Source organism: Anomalospiza imberbis, chromosome 26 (assembly GCF_031753505.1).
Source record: "Anomalospiza imberbis isolate Cuckoo-Finch-1a 21T00152 chromosome 26, ASM3175350v1, whole genome shotgun sequence".
In the NCBI taxonomy this organism is placed as follows: Eukaryota; Metazoa; Chordata; class Aves; order Passeriformes; family Viduidae; genus Anomalospiza; species Anomalospiza imberbis.
In genome coordinates this window covers 5,411,314-5,431,033 of record NC_089706.1, presented here as the reverse complement: position 1 = coordinate 5,431,033, position 19,720 = coordinate 5,411,314, and the positions used below count along the sequence as shown (strand labels likewise).

Genomic DNA, 19,720 nt, shown 5'->3' with positions numbered 1-19,720 from the left:
ACCTGCCGGTGCTGGGTGCAGGTGACCAGCACGGCGGGCGCAGGGGTGATGGAGGTGGGGGTGCTGGGTGCAGGTGACCAGGACGGCGGGGACAGGGGTGATGGAGGTGGGGGTGCTGGGTGCAGGTGACCAGGACGGCGGGGACAGGGGTGATGGAGGTGGGGGTGCTGGGTGCAGGTGACCAGCACGGGGGGCACAGGGGTGATGGAGGTGGGGGTGCTGGGTGCAGGTGACCAGGACGGCGGGGACAGGGGTGATGGAGGTGGGGGTGCTGGGTGCAGGTGACCAGGACGGCGGGGACAGGGGTGATGGAGGTGGGGGTGCTGGGTGCAGGTGACCAGCACGGGGGGCACAGGGGTGATGGAGGTGGGGGTGCTGGGTGCAGGTGACCAGGACGGCGGGGACAGGGGTGATGGAGGTGGGGGTGCTGGGTGCAGGTGACCAGCACGGGGGGCACAGGGGTGATGGAGGTGGGGGTGCTGGGTGCAGGTGACCAGCACGGGGGGCACAGGGGTGATGGAGGTGGGGGTGCTGGGTGCAGGTGACCAGCACGGGGGGCACAGGGGTGATGGAGGTGGGGGTGCTGGGTGCAGGTGACCAGCACGGCGGGCACAGGGGTGATGGAGGTGGGGGTGCTGGGTGCAGGTGACCAGCACGGGGGGCACAGGGGTGATGGAGGTGGGGGTGCTGGGTGCAGGTGACCAGCACGGGGGGCACAGGGGTGATGGAGGTGGGGGTGCTGGGTGCAGGTGACCAGCACGGGGGGCACAGGGGTGATGGAGGTGGGGGTGCTGGGTGCAGGTGACCGGCACGGGGGGCACAGGGGTGATGGAGGTGGGGGTGCTGGGTGCAGGTGACCGGCACGGCGGGCACAGGGGTGATGGAGGTGGGGGTGCTGGGTGCAGGTGACCAGCACGGGGGGCACAGGGGTGATGGAGGTGGGGGTGCTGGGTGCAGGTGACCAGCACGGGGGGCACAGGGGTGATGGAGGTGGGGGTGCTGGGTGCAGGTGACCAGCACGGGGGGCACAGGGATGATGGAGGTGGGGGTGCTGGGTGCAGGTGACCAGCACGGCGGGCACAGGGGTGATGGAGGTGGGGGTGCTGGGTGCAGGTGACCAGCACGGGGGGCGCAGGGGTGATGGAGGTGGGGGTGCTGGGTGCAGGTGACCAGCACGGCGGGCGCAGGGGTGATGGAGGTGGGGGTGCTGGGTGCAGGTGACCAGCACGGGGGGCACAGGGGTGATGGAGGTGGGGGTGCTGGGTGCAGCAGGCACCAGGTGAAGAGGTGCTGGCAGCACAGGAGTGCGGGCTGGGGGGATATTGGGGGTGCTGGGGGCACGGGGGGAAGGCTGCAGGGGAATTGGGGTACAGGAGTGTCGGGGTGCAGGGGTGGGGTCGGCGGGAGGTGCAGGGCTGTGGGGTGCGGCGGTACGAGGGTGCATCCCCCCTCCCTCAGGCCGTACTGCGATCTGAGGAGCCCTGGGTTACCGAGGCTCGGGGATGCCGGCAGTGACCAGGGCAGGGCTATGGGATATTCCGGGCTGTCCGGTCTGTCCGGGCTGTCCGGGCTGTCCCGGGGAGCCGGCCGTGCGGAGCGCGGTGCAGCGGCTCCTCCGGGCCGGCAGGGGGCGCGGCAGCGGGGCGGGGGAGGCGGCGCGCGGGCCCCACCCGGTGCGGCAGCAGGGCCCGCGGCGCGCGGACAATACCGGCGGCGGCTCGGCCTCCATCGGCTCCGCTCGGCCTCCATCGGCTCCGCCCGGCCCCGATCGGCTCCGCTCGGCCCTGCCCGGCTCCACCCCGACTGGCCCCGCCCCGACTCGGCCTCGCTCGGCTCCACTCGGCCTCGCTCGGCCCTGCCCTGCCCGGCCCGGCCGCGCTCGGCTCGGCTCGGCTCGGCCCCGCTCGGCCCGGCCCGGCCCGGCTCCGCTCGGCTCAACTCGGCCCCGCACAGCGCGGCCCGGCCCGGCCGGCACCATGCTGGCGCTCTTCAACAAGCTGCTGGACTGGTTCCGGGCGCTGTTCTGGAAGGAGGAGATGGAGCTGACCCTGGTGGGGCTGCAGTACTCGGGCAAGACCACCTTCGTCAACGTTATCGCGGTGAGCCCGGGGACGCCCCGCATCGCCCCATCCCCCAGGGGTCACGTGCCCACCCAGGGCTTCACCCTTGGACCCCCCATTGCATCCCCATTGTGCCCTCATTGCATTCCCATTGCATCCCAATTGTACCCCCATTGCATCCCCATTGTATCCCCACTGCATCCCCATTGCATCCTGTTGCACCCCATTGCATCCCCATTGCACCCCCACTGCATCCCCACTGCATCCCACTGTACCCCCATTGCATCCCCATTGCATGTCCCCATTGCACCCCTGGGTATTTCTCAGAACGTCTCCGCCCTATCTCACCCCAGCCTGAAAATACCTTTGGGGAGGGGGTGCGGGGTTCAGCAGTGGGGTGCAGTGTGGGATGCGGGATGCAGTGTGGGGTGCAGGGTGGGGTGCAGGGTGCAGCAGTGGGATGCAGTGTGGGGTACAGTGTGGGATGCAGGGTGCAGCAGTGGGGTGCAGGGTGCAGCAGTGGGGTGCAGTGTGGGACGCGGGATGCAGCAGTGGGGTACAGTGTGGGGTGTGTGGTGCAGGCCCGGGGCGGCCCAGGCAAACCGCAGCGTTTGCTCCCCGCATCCCCGGAGCCGAGGGGGTGCTCGGGGCCGCAGCCGGAGCAGGCCCTGGGGCAGGCTCGGCTCGGCCCTGCGCTCTGGGCCGGAGCCCCGGCCGTGCTCCGCGGTCAGCGGGCGGTGCCGGTGCCCTGGCCGGGCCGTGCCGCCCGGGGCACTGCGGGAGCTCCGCTCTCGGCCGGTAGCAGCGGGCGCTTTGTCATCGTCCGTGGCGCCTCGTGACGACCCTGCCGGGCTCGGTGCCACCGGGGCTCCTTGCCTGGGGGCCGGTGTGGAGGTGTTTGCCCGGCGGCCTTCCTCGGGAAGCCTCCGCCAGCAGCAGCGTGCTGTGGGTGCCGGCGGCTCCTGCAGTAGCCCGGCGGAGCAGGGCAGCGCCGCCCGCCTCGGGCCCTCCAAGCCCGGCCTCTCCCCGGCTGCGCTGCCTCCTCCGGCTCCCTGCATCCAGCAGTACATCAGGAGCTGCGTGTCCTGGATCCCGAAGCCCAGGGCGTGGCTTCACCCGTGGGGATGCTCGGCAGTCTCCCCTCTGGCTTTTCGGGTTGATCTCGCCCTCTCAACAGTGATGGTGCGAGGCGGGAGGATCCTGAAGGGGTGGGTTTGGGCTGTTGTCCCCCGAGGGTTTCATGGAGGGAGGTGGATGCAGATCCACCCTGGTTCTCCCCCTGCCCCCCGGTTGCTCGGAAGTCCGTGCCTGCCATGGCTCCAAAGCAGAGCGAGTTGTTGGTGCTTGCTCAGGGTGCTGGAAGCTGCTGGTCTGTCAGAGGGGATTTTCAGCTCTTATGGAGGCTCAGTTGCACTGCTCTTTGGGAGGTGCTGAGGGATGAAAATGTCCTTCCTGAAGTGTCTAGGGGCAGAGAGAGGACACCCCAAAATGCTTTTCATCCTGGAGACGATGGCACTCCTGCTCTCAAGCTGTTTTGCTGGAAGTCACTTCTCAGTGCTCCAATCTCCTGCTGGTTCCCCCCATAAACCAACACCAGCGTCTGGGGACAGGGAGCATTTTGGTTCTGGGGCAGTGACCCTGAGCACCAATCCTATTTTGGGGGGACCTCTCCCTTTCATTTGCTTGTTTAATAGTCAATTTTTGCAATCCCATGCCAGGGTGGGATGTGCTGGTGCCACGTGTGAGCTGCTCCTGCTCTTGATCTGCTGGGTGCTGCTGCCTGTTAACAGCACCCAGGCTACCTTAAAAATGGCAAAGAAATTTAATGTTGGTTTTATTCACCCACTTAAGCTGTGAAGGGTGATGGAGCTTTATCCGAGACCTGCTGCACTGTTCTGCCTGCGTAGGGCTGGAAACCCCAAGGGTTGGTGTTCCTCAGTTCCCTGTTCCCCACATGCCTCCTCCTCTCCCAGCCACATCTGGGGCAGACAGGGCTCAGTGTGAGCTTTGTGGGATTTACTTCTGTGAGTAAATACTTTGTACCTGGCACTTCAACCGTGGGTAGGACCCCACTGGCAAGACCCATGCATTGGGACTCTCTCTGCTTTGCCAGGATTGCTGGTGTAGGGGAGAGGGACTTTAAGGAATTACAGCACCTCTTGAGGTGGCTGAAGTTGGCACCATGGTCTGCTGGTCTGTCAGGTCTGTTGTGGGGTGTTTGAGACCCTCACACAGCAGTCAGGCTCAGGGTGCTGAGTTTGGCCTCTCAGGTTATTTGGAAAGTTCAAGTTTGTGGCAGATGCAGACAAAAAGGGGCACCAACTTTTGAGAAGACATCCTGGAAAGAAGGACTTGTTGGGCACAGTGAAAGGGAAGCATGGCACAGGAAATGCCAACTCAACAGGAACTGCCTGAGAAGGTCTGGAGGCGCCTGGCTTTAGGGTGTTGCAATGGGGTTGTTGGAAGGGGAAATAGCTGTGATTTGGACTTTGTGGGGGGATAAAACCTGAACTGAAGAAGTATGGGATTTAGGTGTTGGAGAGATGTTGCAAGAAGCTTTTCTGGGACCGGAGCTGCTCTGGGGGGTTGGAACTGTCCTTTTCTTGCAGGATTTGTAGCTGCACCTGACTGAAAAGTGGACTCTGGTTCCCTGGAAGGTGGGTGGCTCCCTCCAGCAGCCAGGCTGTGCTTGTGCCAGGCAAAGACTTTGCAGAAGGCAGCTATGATCAGGGTGACTCCTCCTGGGTCACCTGCCTGGGGTGGGAACTTTGATTTTCCAGGACTTATTCTTTCTTTTCCTAGCTGTTGATAGCTGAGGCCTGAAGTCTTTCCTGCAAGGAGAAGTGAAAACTGTAGATACACCTGGTCTTGATTTAACCTGAAGCTAGCGGGCTTTTAGCTGCCTTTTCTCCAGTCTGGTGGTGCCATGGATGACTCAAGGGTGTTGAGAGCTCCTCAGCGGGTGCTGGGGCCCAAAACCTGTCAGTGCAGGCCATGGTTAGAACAAGAGAGCACAGCTGCTTTTTAACATCACATGCACTCTACCTGTGCTAGAGTCTTCCAAGAGAGTGAAGGCACAAATGCCAGGGTGTTGGACATGTGGTGGGGGCTCTGGAGCACCATCCTGTGCTCCAGCCCTGCCTGGAAAGTGATTCAGACCAGTGCTGCAAGAGAAAACATGGAGCTCCTGGAGCGAGTTCAGTGGAGGCTGTGAAGATGCTGACAGGACTGGAGCATCTCTCTTGTGAGGACAGGCTGAGGGAGCTGAGGCTGTTGAGCCAAACAGACAAAAAGAGGTGGCTGAGCGGGGCCCTCATCAGTGTCTGTCAGTGTCTGCTAGGAGGGGTCAGAGGATGCACCAGGCTCTGCTCCCTGGGGCCCAGCAATGGAACAAGAGGAATGGGCAGGAGCTGATGCTCAGGAAGTTCCTCCTGGACATGAGCAAGAACTTCTTTCTGTGCAGTGACTGTGCACTGAACAGGCTGCCCAGAGAGGGTGTGGAGTCCCCCTCCCTGGAGACATTCCAGAGCTGTCTGGGAATAATGCCGTGCCACGTGCTCTGGGGTGATCCTGGTTGAGCAGGGAGGTTGGATCAGGTGACCCACTGTGGTCCTTCCAACCTGACCCATCCTGGGAAGCCACATCAGCCTGGTGTTTGGCACCAGGTAGGATGGTGGATGGTGGGGCAGGTAGCCAGCTCTCCAGCAGCACTGCCAGGGGAGGCATGGCCTGGGAGTGGCTCAGAGGACTGCAGAGCTCAGCACCTGCTCCCACCCCTCCTCAGGGAGACACTGACCCCTTGGCCAGCCAGCTGACCATCTGGGCAGGACGTGCCCTGGATGAGCCTGGGAGGGAACGTGCAGCTCCAGGTGTGCAAGGTCCCCAGGGTTTGCTGGGGAGGTAGAGCAGAGAGATGCTGATGAAGCAGCCGGGAGATGTTGTTCTGATGCATTTGTGCCGGTCTGTCTTGACACCCACCTCTCCCAGGAACTCTGGGTGTGCCCCCTGAGCGGGGTCTGGCAGGGCCAGCATGGGTGGGAGGTGGCCATGGGTTCTCATGCTGCCTCATGGTCATTCTGCCTCCACATGCAGCACCTGGGCCCTCCACAGGTGTGTCTTTGCACCTTAGCTTCATAATTTAACATCATGTTTTCTGGGGGAGGAGGCGGTTTCTCCATATTCCTGGAAGAGGAGGAGAATCTGGCTGAGGCATGGTCATGCTGCTGGAAGCTCTTTCAACATGAGCCAAGAAAAATGGACAGTGTAGCTTTCCTGAGATAGGATCCCAGAGTGATTTGGGTTTGAAGGGACCTTTAAAGATCACCTTGTCCAACACCCTTACCATTGGCAGGCACATACAGGCACCTTCCACTAGCCTGGTTTGCTCCAAGCCCCATCCAGCCTTACCTTGAACATTCCCAGGGATGGGGCAGCCACAGCTTCTCTGGGTAACCTGTGCCAGAGCCTCACCTCTCACACCATAAAACATTTCTTTTTTATATATTTTATGTGTAAGTTTCCCTCCATGTTGGAGCTTGGACAGGGTTTGGCAGGGACTCAAGTGCCAAATGGCAGGAGATGCCTGCAGGAGTGCCAGGCTGGGCAGTTTGGGGGATTGTCCAGGCAGTGGTGGGAGACACCCAAGCCGAGGTGCTTTGGGCTCCTGCCTGTCCCACAGAGGGCCATACTCTGGTGCAGACACAACTGCAGAGACCCAGGGCTGGGCTTCCAGCACTGCCATCTCTGCTTTCTGGGGAGCAGGGCTGCAGAACAGCCAGCAGTGATGTATCTAGAGCAGGTCACATCAGTTCAGTGTCATCCTGTGCTGGGACAGGGTGACAGCCACCTGGCTGCAGTGAGGAGGAAGGCTTGGCCACCTTAGCCCTGCATGCTGCTCACCAGAGCAGGGGCGGGGTGAGGTGGCTTCTCTGCATGTGCCAGCGAGCCAAGGTCCCAGCCCTGTCTGAGCCAGGGCTGACGGCTGAAGTGGCAGGTGATGTGGTGCCCATGTGCATGTGTCAGGATGGGGCTCAGCATGAGCTGGGGGCACCGCTTGCCCTGGCAAAAGCTGATTTCTGGCTACCTCTCCCAGTGACCCAGCTGGAAAGGGCTGGGGCTGGGCACCAAGGCAGAGTGGTTTGGGCAGAGCAGTGGGTGACCCTGGCAAAACCAGCAATAAACTGGAGTATGTAAAGGCCTGATCTGCCATTTGTGGCCACAAAATCCATCTTGCCTGCAAGACTTTTTGTGCTTCCTGATGGAATTGGGTTGGACTCAATGATCTCGAAGGTCTCTTCCAACCTAGTCATTCTGTGAATTCTGTTCTTAAGCAATTGGTGTGGCTTGGCATCATCTTCAGGGTGAGCATGGATGCTATGTCCGTAACATAACCAAAATATGGGGAAGAGTGTGTCCAGTGAAGCTTTTGCTTGTCTCCATCTGGGTGCTCACTGCTTTCCTGGCAATGGAGCTGTGCATGGCTGGACCCTGCAGGGAGTTGAAAATACGTTGAAGGCACCAGTGTCAGGGGTAGCTGGAGAGGGAAGAGAAAACTCTGTGTTTCCACCACTGAGAGTTGCTTTCAGAGAACAGCTGATGCAGGATGAGCTGATGGAGGAGGAGCACGTGCAAGATGCTTCTGTGGGTGCTGGGACAGCAGGGAGCACATGTGAGCCATCCTGGAGCTCAGTGCCTTGCATTCCCCACTCAGCCTCTTTTGGACAGCTCAAGTAGTTTTGTTTTGGCCCCTTGGCCGTGGACAGCCTGGAGGCAGGTGCTGCAGTGGGAGAGGGGTTTGGGACAGAGAGCAAGGCTGTGGTCACTCACACAGACAGGCTCTGCCCCACCTGTGGAGGAAGGAAGAGGTGACTCCTGGCTCCTGCAGATCACCCCTTCCTGGAAGAAGCTTCTATCACATGGGAACCTTATCTTTTGCACAGCCAGTAGATTCCATGATGTGGTCTGGGATCCCTGAGGGAAGTGCCTGCAGCTTCCAAGAGCTCTTCAGCAATTGCTCTCCGTGCCCACTGATCAAAGCCTGAGAATTCCTTCGGTTCATAAAATTCAGTTGTGTGTTGAACCTCAGTCCACAGGAGATGTCCCCTGTGGATCCCTGCCTGCTTCCCCTCCTCTCCCCATGCCCTTCCTCACAGTGTTTTCTGGGTGCAGCGTGGCCTGAACCCCCCTTGGCTGCTGGCTTTTGCTGCTGAATGCAAAAGGGATGTGAAAAAGGGAAGCAGGGTGTATTGCAGAGCCTTTGGAAGAGGTCAGGAAAACCCTGGGGACTTGCTGATGTGGTGCATCTGGAGGAGCCACAGGCTAAACCAGGCACAAAAATCTGCTTATGACAAAATAGCAAAAATGACTTCCTGTTTTGAGGTTTGTGTTAACTAACAGAAAAGCCCTCAAGAATCTGAGGATTTTAAGGTAGCAAAGACCTGCTAGGATGAGTTCTGCCATGGTTGGTGGTTGCTGCCCTGCAGCCTTGGGATTTGGGCAGCACACTGGAACGTGGGGTGGGCATTGCCAGACTGTTAGAGATGAGCAAGGAGATGCTTGGCTCTCACAACGAGGGGTGAACATTGTGTGTGTGTTAAGGGAAGTTTTGTACATGCAGAGTTGTGTTACTGTAATGTATCCTCCCCTCCTTGTTATCATGGGATGGCCTCGGTACTCGGGGGGTTTGGGAGGGTTGGCTCGGTGCTATGGCAGCACCTGAGCTCCAGCCGAGGTGTAAGAAAGTGATCTGCACCCCTGGGCAGCAGGGAAGGAGTCACTGACAGGACTCTAGGAGGGGCTGGAGATAAATCCATTTTGAAGATGAGCACGTGGCTGGTAGTCACAGGGTCTCCCAGTGCTGTAATTTTTCCTTATTCAGTCCTTTTGTTGTATTTTTGTTAAGGTTTAATAAACCTTTAACATTTTAAAAGTGAGGGTCGTTTCTCACAAGACCCCTTGGTGTGGTGCTGGGCTCCTGGGCTCATGAGCCAGCAGCAACAGGGGGATTGCTCCTGCTGACTGCTCCAACAAGCCTGACCCGTTCCACAGCAGGGCTGGGCTGCTGCAGCCCCACAGGGATCTCGTGCATCTGATGCATAAACTCAACAGACATTGGAGCTGCACTGGGAGCAGCTCTGGGGGCAGGAGGGGCGCCCTTTGTGATCCCCAAGTCACCCAGCACAGGCAGGATGCAGAACTGGGGTACCAGTGCAGACAGCTCTCTCTTGAAAGCAGAAGTCAGTCTGGTTTCAGCTGGGCCATAAATGGTCCAAAGTCTGAAACATGCTGGTGCCCCCAAAACTTGCAGCTAGAAGAGAGCTGGAGCAGGAGGTGGCTCCCTGGGTGGGGAGCCCAGCCTGGAACCTCGGGGGTCCTTCCAGGGCTGCCTCATCCGAGGTCACTGCAGAGGAGCAAGGCCTCAGCCTCCTCCCACAAAGAGCTTGAGAGAGCTGGGATGGGCAAGCCCCCAGCCCACTGGGACAACAGTGAGTCCAGGGCTGAGGGTGGCAGCTCGCTGCAGGGTTGGGGACTGCACTGGGACACCCAGGGCACCTGTGCCCATTGCAGCAGCCAGTGTCATGGTTTAGGAATGGCATTCCCCAGTTTGGTACTCCCACTGGTGTTAGGTGTTGGCTGCCTCTGCTTCCCCTTCCCCCTCCAACTGGAAGCACAAAAGGCAAAGATGATGGGTTGAGATAAGAACAATTTACTAGAAACAGCAACGAGATAAGACAGTAAGCAACACTACTAATAACAAAAGTGTACAAAGAGAGGGTGATTTACATGCAAAATGCTCACCAAGCCTGGCACAATGACACAATGGCTTCCCTCTGCCCACCAGGCTTTCTCCCAGCAGCTGGAAAAGAGCAGCATTCCCTAGTCCTGGTGGCACCGTGTCTCCTGGGCTCTGTGCTCCTGGCGTGGACCTGCAGGAGGGTTGCACCGTGCCCAGGGCAGGGCTGGCAGAGCCTTTGGGGTTATCCCAGGCTGTCAGCCTTGCTGCCCTGCCAGGGCAGGCTGGCCCCATTCCTCTACCTCCTAACGCTGTCTCACCTTGTTCCCTGCAGTCAGGACAGTTCAATGAAGACATGATCCCGACAGTGGGTTTCAACATGAGGAAGATCACCAAAGGGAATGTTACCATAAAGGTAAGATGCCGTTGTTACTTGGGATGAAAGGTGAAGGTGAGGGAGATTGGTATCTCTTCTGCTGGAGGTGGAAGAATTCCAGGGATCCCAGCTGCAGCTCATAGAATAGAAGCATAGCAGCATTAAGGGTGGAAAGTCACTTTAAGATCGAGTCTAACCAGGGGTGCCACGTTCACCACTAAACTGTGTCTCCAAGTGCCACATCCAGGTGTTTTGTTAACATTTCCAGGGATTGTGATTCCACCACCTGGAAGTGAAAGACTTGCCCTGTTAGGATCCTGCAGGTACCCACCAGAGGAGGTGGAGGGCAGGGCTGGAGGAGATCCAGACTTGTGCAATGAGAGTCAGTCTGGGCTGCAAAGCTGGAGGTTTCCTTGTATCTCTGGCTTGCTGGTAGGAACTTATGGATGTGGTCACCTTGCTGAGGGTGGTAGTGCTGGGAAAAACAGGTCATGGCTTGCAGTGGTGGTCTCTGCCTTGGGAGCAAAGGAAGAGGAGGGTTCTACCTGTTCTGGATTTTTCAAGGGCCTGGGGTTATACTGGGAAATAGCTATTGGACAGGCTTGAAAAGCTGGCTGGGGGATCTCTGGCTGCTGCAGGAACACTTGAGAGTGTGCAGAATGTTCTTAAATGGAATATGCCTCAGGGAAATGGCAGGAGGTGTGATGGGCACGGGGAGGAGCATCCAGCTTGGGCCAGGGGTTTCTCCATGCCAGCAGAGGCACACCACGGGGGGATTCAGCATCCTCCACTCCCCTTCCTGAGGTTTCTCCCTTTTTTATCAAGTCAGGAGCCTCTTCCTGAGGTTTGAGCTGAAGAGGAGAGGATGCCCCAGGTGGCCATGTGGAGGGGGAAGAGTGTTGGGCAGGAGTGTGGGGTGCTGGGCACGGTGCCAGGGTAACTCTGCCATCTCCCTGTCACAGCTCTGGGACATCGGGGGGCAGCCACGGTTCCGCAGCATGTGGGAGCGATACTGCCGTGGAGTGAGTGCCATCGTGTGAGTATCCCAGAGCCCTGCTGTCACCCCCTGCTGCTGCTGAGTCCTGCCAGGGGCTGGGGGCATCACCCCACCCTGGAATGCTGGGGTGCCTTTGCTGCCTGAGCTGGACACCCGTGTCAGGAGTTGGAATCACTGAATCAGCATGGAGTCATGAAGGTTGGAAAAGGCCTCTAAGATCATTGAGTCCAACCATTAACCCAACACCACCATATTCACCACTAGAATATGTTCCCAGATGGTTTTTGAATACCTCCAGGGATGGTGACTCTACCACTGCCCTGAGCAGCCTGTGCCAGGGCCTGGCCACCCTTTTAGGGAAGACATTTTCCCTAATATCCAACCTAAACGTCTCCTGATCCAACTTGAGGCCATTGCTTCTGGTCCTGTTGCTTGTTTCCTGGGAGGAGAGCCCAACCCCCACCTAGCTCCACCCTCCTGTCGAGGAATTGAAGAGACTGAGAAGGTCCCCCTGAGCCTCCTTATTTCCAGATACTTCCCATGGGGACTGATGTCTACATGGGCTTTGAGCAAAGGACAGCCAGGTCCCTCCAGCTGTGCCAGACCCTTCTCTTCCCTTCCAGCATCCCTCAGTCCAGCTCTGTTGCTCAGATCTCACCCTTCCAGGCTCCCATGCATCCTCTGTGCTGGCTGCTCACCACAGGGGCTGAGCAAACCGGGTCGTGGGGCTCAGCCCTTTCCAGAGGAGAGGCTGGTTTCCAGGTCAGGATGTTTATGTGCTGCCAGATAAATCTTGTGCTGAGAGCAGGAGTCTCACCCACTACTGAGTCAGCAAATCTCAGTGTCCCTGGGTGTCCCCTGCTTGCAAACAGTGCAGGAAAAGCAATCCCAGGGAGTCCAGGCTTGGGGTAAGCATGGCAAGGCACTCATGGGAAGCAGCTTGCCTGTTCCAAAGGACGAATACTGATCTTGGGACACCATACTGGGATTACTTAAATCCAGTCAGAAAATGAGATTTATGGGCTCTTTCCCAAGTGACCATACCCTGAGATTTGGAGGGCTGCTTTCTGTGCTGCCCTTCTCAGCTCTAAGCCTTGGCAGATGAGGAGGAGTGTGGTACTGCTTGTTCTGCATGTTGGGACAGTGGAATCTGCTCCTACCCTTGCATACTGTCACCATGGTGGGACATGGCCTTGGACCTGCAGGAGTGTTTTTGTTACACTTTTTATTACAGTGAGCTTTGCTGGAATGATAAAATCTCAGTCTTTTCACTCCTTTTGCTGCCTCCTTCCATAATGTTGTAATTTTGGCCCATGTGGTTGTCAGGAAGCAGAAGGACCTGTGAGCATGCAGGTCACACTCCAGCCTGCCCTCGTCACATTGAGCTCTGTCAGGTCCCTTTCCCTTTGCTCTCAGCTCCCCCCTCATGCCCAACATGCCAAGGGCTGGGGCAGTCCCTGGGGGTGTTTTTCCCTCTCGGCACAGCGTTCCCATTTTCCTGTGTTAAGCACTTTAGTAGTTAGTAGCACTTTTCCTGTTTTTAAGTAACTCCCCAAAGCCTGATGAGCTGGTGTTTCTCACTCCTTCTCTCCCAGCTTCTTGATCTTTGAAAAGAAGGCTGCTTTGATCAGTTCCTCGCCCAAGTTTTGGCTTCACTGACATCATTTGCAGGATAAAAGTTGGCCTTTATGAACAAAATCCTTTCCCAAATCTCCCCTTCTGCTCAGAGAAGCATTGGTGGCCACCGGCTTCACATCCACGTGCTCCATGGCCCCTCCCAAAGTTACCCCATTGATGGGATGAGGAGGTCCTTCCCCTTCTTGGGTCATTGTCACCTCTGCATCCTCATCTTCTGCCTTCTCTGCTTGTCCTGAGTGTTTATAAGGGAGCTGCCATGTGCATGTGTTGTTATCCTGCCTGGCCTTCCCTCGCCCAGCCTGTGGCTGCTGTCAGCAGGGTGACAGCTGCAGAGACAAGGATGAGGTGCTCCCCCACTCCCCTGGGAGACATGAGGGGCTCAGCTCCACAGCCATCCTTGGGAAGAGGCATCCTGGTGGAAGGATCCTGTTATCAACCACCTCCACGTGCTGGCCCAGTTTCCAGTGGGGGCAGTGAGCTGCTGTGGGAGGAGGTTTGGGGGTGGCACAGACCTCAGCACAGCATGAGGCCGTGGAGACCTGGGCACCTGTGCTCAGGGTTGTCCCTTCCCTTGCAGGTACATGGTGGATGCTGCTGACCAGGAGAAGATAGAGGCCTCTAAGAATGAACTGCACAACCTGCTTGACAAGCCACAGCTCCAGGGCATCCCGGTGAGCTGGTGCCTCAGTCGTGGTCCCCAGGGTGGGCACTGCCAGGGCTTGCAGAGCAGATTCAAGGAGGAGCTCCCCTTCCTTGCAGGCATCACTTCCCTGCTGCACTCCTGATGGAGCCAGCTGGGACAATGACCCTTCCTAGGTCAGAACTGGGCCAAGCAACACAGAGGGACCTTTGGGGCAGAGAGCACAGATCAGGTCCCCTGGGTGAAATCTGTCCTCTCGCATGGATTTGCACCTGATCTGTGGTGTGACAGGAAGGTGCTGTCTGCTGTGAGAGGAGCTGCTGGGCTGTGACATGTGCAGGAGGTGGGACATGTCACAGGTATGCTGTTCCTGTCAGGTGGGCTGTGCACCAGCCATCCCAAATCAGCATCCTTTGAAAGGAGCTAACTGAAGATCTTGCCATGGATCCCAAATGTCCACTGCCAGCTAAATTAAGCTCCTGACATACCAGGCTGCAGTTGCAGGCCTATGGAGGCTCTCTTCTGAGAACAAGCCTCTCATTGGGACTGGGGTGGGGAGATGCTCATCGTGTGCTGCTGCAGAGCCCGGCCCATGCAGGCAGCCACAGCGTTGGCAGCACTGTCAGATGACAGTCACATGGCTGCTCCGGAGGGACAAACCAGTCCTGCTGGGAGAGACCAGTGATGGCACAAACAGCTGATCCTGGTTTGGGCTGCCTGCCTGCAGAGTGTGCTCTGCCCAGCATCTAGAGCTTGCTCCTGCTGGATAAAGTCAGTGTTAGCCATTTCATTTGACTTTTTGCCCAGAGACAGTGAGAGGCTCCTGGGAGAATGTCCTGGGTGGCACAGCAGATGCTGGTGCCCTTCAGAGGGGACATGCTGTGGGGCCATCTCCACACTGGGAGCAGGGAGTGTACAGGAGATGCTGTGTACAGCTAATTAAGGCAGTTAATTGAAGTGCTCTGCCTCCTGAATGCTGCTGAAGGGGGTTTCTCTGTCTGGGACATCCTAGCGGAGTAGCCAGGGCGGTCTGGTGTCACAAGCAGGCTCTGCTGAGTAGCAGAAGCAGGTTCCTGCCTGGTCTGGTGGCCGGGCGCTTCAGGTGTCCCCTGTCCTGCCCTGCAGGTCCTCGTCCTGGGGAACAAGCGGGACCTGCCCGGTGCCTTGGATGAGAAGGAGCTCATCGAGAAGATGTAAGTGGGCCAGTGCTCCCCTGGGCACAGGGGGTGTAACACAGTGTGACCACAGAGGGTGTGACACAGTGTGCCCCGTGGGGCACAGGGGGTGTGACACAGTGTGACCCCTGGGGCACAGGGGGTGTGACACAGTGTGACCCCTGGGGCACAGGGGGTGTGACACAGTGTGACCACAGGGGGTGTGACACAGTGTGCCCCGTGGGGCACAGGGGGTGTGACACAGTGTGCCCCGTGGGGCACAGGGGGTGTGACACAGTGTGATCCACGGGCACAGGGGGTGTGATCCCTGGGGCACAGGGGGTGTGACCCCCAGGCACAGGGGGTGTGACACAGTGTGACCCCTGGGGACAGGGGGTGTAACACAGTGTGACCACAGGGGGTGTGACACAGTGTGCCCCGTGGGGCACAGGGGGTGTGACACAGTGTGACCCCTGGGCACAGGGGGTGTGACCCCTGGGGCACAGGGGGTGTGATACAGTGTGACCCCCGGGCACAGGGGGTGTGATACAGTGTGACCCCTGGGCACAGGGGGTGTGATCCCTGGGGCACAGGGGGTGTGACACAGTGTGACCCCTGGGGCACAGGGGGTGTGACACAGTGTGACCCCTGGGGACAGGGGCTGTGACCCCTGGGGACAGGGGGTGTGACACAGTGTGACCCCTGGGGCACAGGGTGTGTGACACAGTGTGACCACAGGGGGTTTGACACAGTGTGCCCCGTGGGGCACAGGGGGTGTGACACAGTGTGACCACAGGGGGTGTGACACAGTGTGCCCCGTGGGGCACAGGGGGTGTGACACAGTGTGACCACAGGGGGTGTGACACAGTGTGCCCCGTGGGGCACAGGGGGTGTGACACAGTGTGACCTTCAGGCACAGGGGGTGTGACACAGTGTGACCCGTCCCTGTTCTGCTGTGTCCCCACCAGCATGATCGCCTGTCTGGGGTGGCACTGTGGGCCTGGGTGGGCTGGCAGAGTCGTGTGGCTGAGGATGTCCAAGGTGACACCTTGTGGAGACACAGAGGAGCTGGAACCACCAGTGCCAGGGCTGGGTCCCACGTGCCACATGGTGGCGTGGGGGCCGGCACAGCGTGGCACTGGCTGCTGGAGCTGGTCTCTCCCAGATACCCCACTGGGCAGTGGGACTGGGCTCCTCCACAGGGGGGATCTGGGATGCTGCACTGACTCACAGCATTTCCTCCCTTCAGCCACCTCTCAGAGCACCTCTGGACCGTGGGCACCTGTGCAGCTCCCATGCTGCCCGCCATGTGCTGCTCCCAAAACCTCCCTGCCTCATCTGCCTGCAGGGCTGGGGGAACCTATGGAATTTGGTGGCCAGGGTCTCCATGGGATCGGGTCCCTCCTGCCCTGTCACATAGCCCCCAGCCCAGACCACCCTGCCCCTCAGGCATGGAGCCATGGTACCCTCGCCTGACCCACACACAGCTCCTGGAGAGCCTGGGGAGCTGCTGCCCCTCCATTGTGCCCTGTCTCAGAGACAGAGTCCAAAGAGACCCTTCAGGGGCTGCCCAGGGGTGTCTCCCATGGCCACCCCACACAGCTCAGAGTCTGCAGCCAGCATTTGCTCCCTCCCCACAGGAACCTCTCTGCCATCCAGGACCGAGAGATCTGTTGCTATTCCATCTCCTGCAAAGAAAAGGACAACATTGGTGAGTGCTGTGGGCTGGGGTCACGGGGGGCGTGGGGGGCAGCCTGTGCCCATGCGTTTGCCCGGGTACAGGGGGAGGTGACAGCCAGAGACAGAGGCTCTAAGTGTCCCCTTGCCTCTGCAGACATCACCCTACAGTGGCTTATCCAGCACTCGAAGTCCAGGCGAAGCTGAGGTCCCGCGGGCCTGGCTCGGATTGGGAAGATGCCATTGTCCAAGCCCACGCCCCTCTCTCCTGCTCTGTCCCTCCAGCTCTCTCTCTAGATGGGTATTTTTAGGGGACCCCAGACTCTGCTGACATTGGGGCAGAGTCCTTGTTTTTATTGTAAAGAAGATGTCCGACTGCCCTCCTCTCCCCCTTTCCTCTCCTCCCCCTCTCTTCCTCCATTTTGGCACTGTTCTGTTGTTGTCTGTGTATACAGTATATATATATGTATATATATTTTAATTTTTTAATTTAAGGGATAGTGCTGTTATTAAATTGGGCCCTGTGAGCAGTAGGAAAGCTGAGGCTCCCCGAGGCCAGCCAAGGGTCAGCACTGGGAGGAGGAGGAGGGTGGTAGCAGAAGGCAGCCCTTGGGGATGGGGCTGTGCCAGCTGCAGGCAGGTCCCCTGGGGCTCCCTTTTCCCTTCTCTGGGTGTCCTGCTCTTGCCTCTAGGCAGAGACCACCCTGGGGGTATTGGGGGTGCCCACCTTGCCCTGCCTGCCTCAGGCTTGGGGGGGGGGGCGTGTCAATGCCACCTGCAGGCTCCTCACCCCGCCGGGGGACAGGGATTAGCCACAAGCCACTGCCATCAGCCTCCCCCTACTGCCTCCACTTCCCTAACCCTTCTCTGGGGTCCAGGGCCACTTGTCCCCCTGCCCCATGTGTCCCCTGCTCTTGTGCCTGGGCCAAATCCTGCTCACTGCCCAGCCTGGCTGCTTGGGGGATGACCTGGGGCACTGGTGCCAGTGCTGGGGGCCCAGCAATGCCAGCAGCCCCTGGGGGAGCTGGGGGCTGGCACCTGCCTCCCACCTGTCCCGGGGCTGCCTCAGCCCCATGAAACCTCTCAGGACAGCTGTGCTGGCTCCCCACGTGCCAAGTGGCACCGCCTGTGCCCAGCTGGGGCTGCTGGCTCTGCCCTGGCCAGGGACATCCCTTGGGATTCCAGAGAGGGAGGGACACATGGAGGCACCTGGAGACATGCTCAGAACATCTGTGCACCCTCAGTGCTGCTGACCAGAGCCATGGGTTGTGCTCTGTGCCTGCTCCCCATGTCCTGCTCCCCATGCTTGCACCACATTCCTACTCCCCGGGCTCTGCTCCCTGTGCCTGCTCCCCATGCCACCCCTGCTCTGCTGCCCTGGCTGGGAGGCATGGGAGCTGTGGGGCAGGGGGCAGCAGGGCCTGTGGGGACAATGGTCAGGTCTGTGTGTGCACAGAGGGGGGACTGTGGAAGTCCTGTGGGGTGACAAAGGCTGTGGCTGTCTGTGCCATGTCTGTGCCATGGGCTGGAGCTCTGAGGTGCAGCCTGGGGCCTGGCCAGGTTGTTTGGGGCCACTTTGGGGGGACTGGGCTGGCACTGGAGGGTGGGTGTGCAGGGGAGGCAGCTGCCGGTCCCAGCACAGGGCTGGGGCACAGGGTGGAGGTGGCCGGGGGTGCTGCAGGGCCCCTCTCAGCCTCTTCCCCCTCAGCTCCAGGGCATCAGGCCAGGAATTTACCTTCTGTTCTTGTTTTTGCAGAATTGCACAAAGAGAGGTTTCTTTTTGTTGTTTTTTTTTTTTTTTTTAATTTAACGACTTGTAAAGTGTTGTCTCCCCCCCGCCCCCCCCCCCCTTTTTTTTTTGTAAGAGATATTTTGACTCAGATTTGACCTCTGTTGGGAAATGATTCTTGTAACTGTACAATTTTTTTGCCTCCTAATAATAAATTAACAATTTTGCGTTGCGGGTGTGGTTGCTGTCATGTCACTTCCTCGCCATCTCTGCCACCCATCCTTGGGGGCCCTGCCTGGGAGGGAGGTCCCTATCCCCTGGGCACCTGTGTGGCCATGCTCACCCAAGAGGTGCTGGAGGCACCTCTGATGCTTTCAGATGCCTTGTTTCCTTGGCCTGGGTGACAGGACCAGCTGGGACACTCCATCCATGGCTATCATTGCTGCTGGACCTTCCTCTGCCCCTGCTGTGTCTCAGAACTGCTGCAGAGTCCTGCTGGGTTTGGGGGGCCTGCAGTGCTTCTGCCCCCTCTCCCTGCTCCCTCCTGGGCGCTGTGCCCACTGCTGCAGGGCTCCTGTGTCCTTTGGGGGTGGCCTTCCCCGTGTCCCTGGGAGCTGGTGGCCATTGCTGCCGGGGTCCCTCCGTGCCATGTCCCCGGGGGCGGCCCCTGCCCTGCGCTTGTCAGCTGCCCAGGCAGCAGCGTGGGAGCAGGCCCGGGCTCAGCCCAGCCCGTGGGGTGCTGCCACCGGCCATGGTGACAGTGCTGCCTGCACCCCCTGCCCCTCCCCACGCCTGCAGCCCCGCGGGGCCGCAGCACAAGCCTGGCTTTGTTCGCCCTTGGCCCAGGCTCAGGACGGAGCGATGTGGACCAGGCACATGAGAGATGCCCTCCCCCACCACCCCACAGCCACCAAAGCCCCCCAGGCACACCCCGCTCACCCCCGGGCACACGGGACTGAAGGTATGGCCTGGGCTCTGAGCCCCTCTGCATCCCTGTGCCGAGACGAGACCCCTCTTCTCTCAAACTGTGGGGCCCAGCATGGGCTTGGTGGGAGGAGGATGAAAGGAAAAACCCAGTTTTGTGCTCTCGAAAGAAAACTGGGGCTTTTGTTTCCCTGGAAACGGCTCTGCGAAAGCGAAGCGCGCGTGAAGCCCGGTGGGTGTTGCGCACAAAGCCCGCAGTGAGCCCCTCGCTTTCAGTGCCCCTGGCAACCGTCTCCCTCGCCCCGGCACTTCGGGGCTGGGGCGGCTGCCAGCACTCGGGACAAGGAGCTCTAACAGCTCCGGTGGATGGGCTGCCGTGGCCAGGCTGCCCTCGGGCAGATCCGTCCTGCCTGCTCCTTGACCCCCCTGCTCCCTGACCCTCCCTGCCCTGCCGGGGCCATGTGGGCTTCGAAACCCTGATGCCCTGAAGCCGTTCTCCTGGGACAGTTCTGTCCCCGCAGTGGGTGCGTGGATGAGGGCCAGGAGCCCTGTGGGGCAGTTTGGGGGCAGTGCTCTTGTCCCAAAAGGGGTGCTGGGGGTGGTGGTCCCACATCTTCCCGCAGCACTGCACAGCAGCAGGGTGCAGCAGCAGCACCTTGGTTGTGCACAGTGCACATGGGCAGCCAGCAGGCTGGGGGCTACCTCAGCTCTGTGCTAGGCTGGCTGGACTTTACTGAGTCCAGTTCAAGTTCCACAAGTCACCCCCAACGCAACACTTCAGAGGGCACCCTCT

General features: G+C 59.4%; 1 protein-coding gene across 1 annotated transcript; it reads left to right on the top strand.

Annotated features, from left to right (window-relative positions):
- Positions 1-1,741: 1,741 nt before the first annotated feature.
- On the top strand, positions 1,742-18,235 carry ARL8A (ADP ribosylation factor like GTPase 8A). The gene is made up of 7 exons (XM_068173590.1): positions 1,742-2,099; positions 10,127-10,207; positions 11,131-11,204; positions 13,381-13,474; positions 14,569-14,636; positions 16,238-16,308; positions 16,432-18,235. Exons 1-7 carry the CDS (start codon positions 1,977-1,979, stop codon positions 16,479-16,481), a joined length of 561 nt encoding a protein of 186 aa, XP_068029691.1. The 5' UTR covers positions 1,742-1,976; the 3' UTR covers positions 16,482-18,235.
- The last annotated feature ends 1,485 nt before the right edge of the window (positions 18,236-19,720 follow it).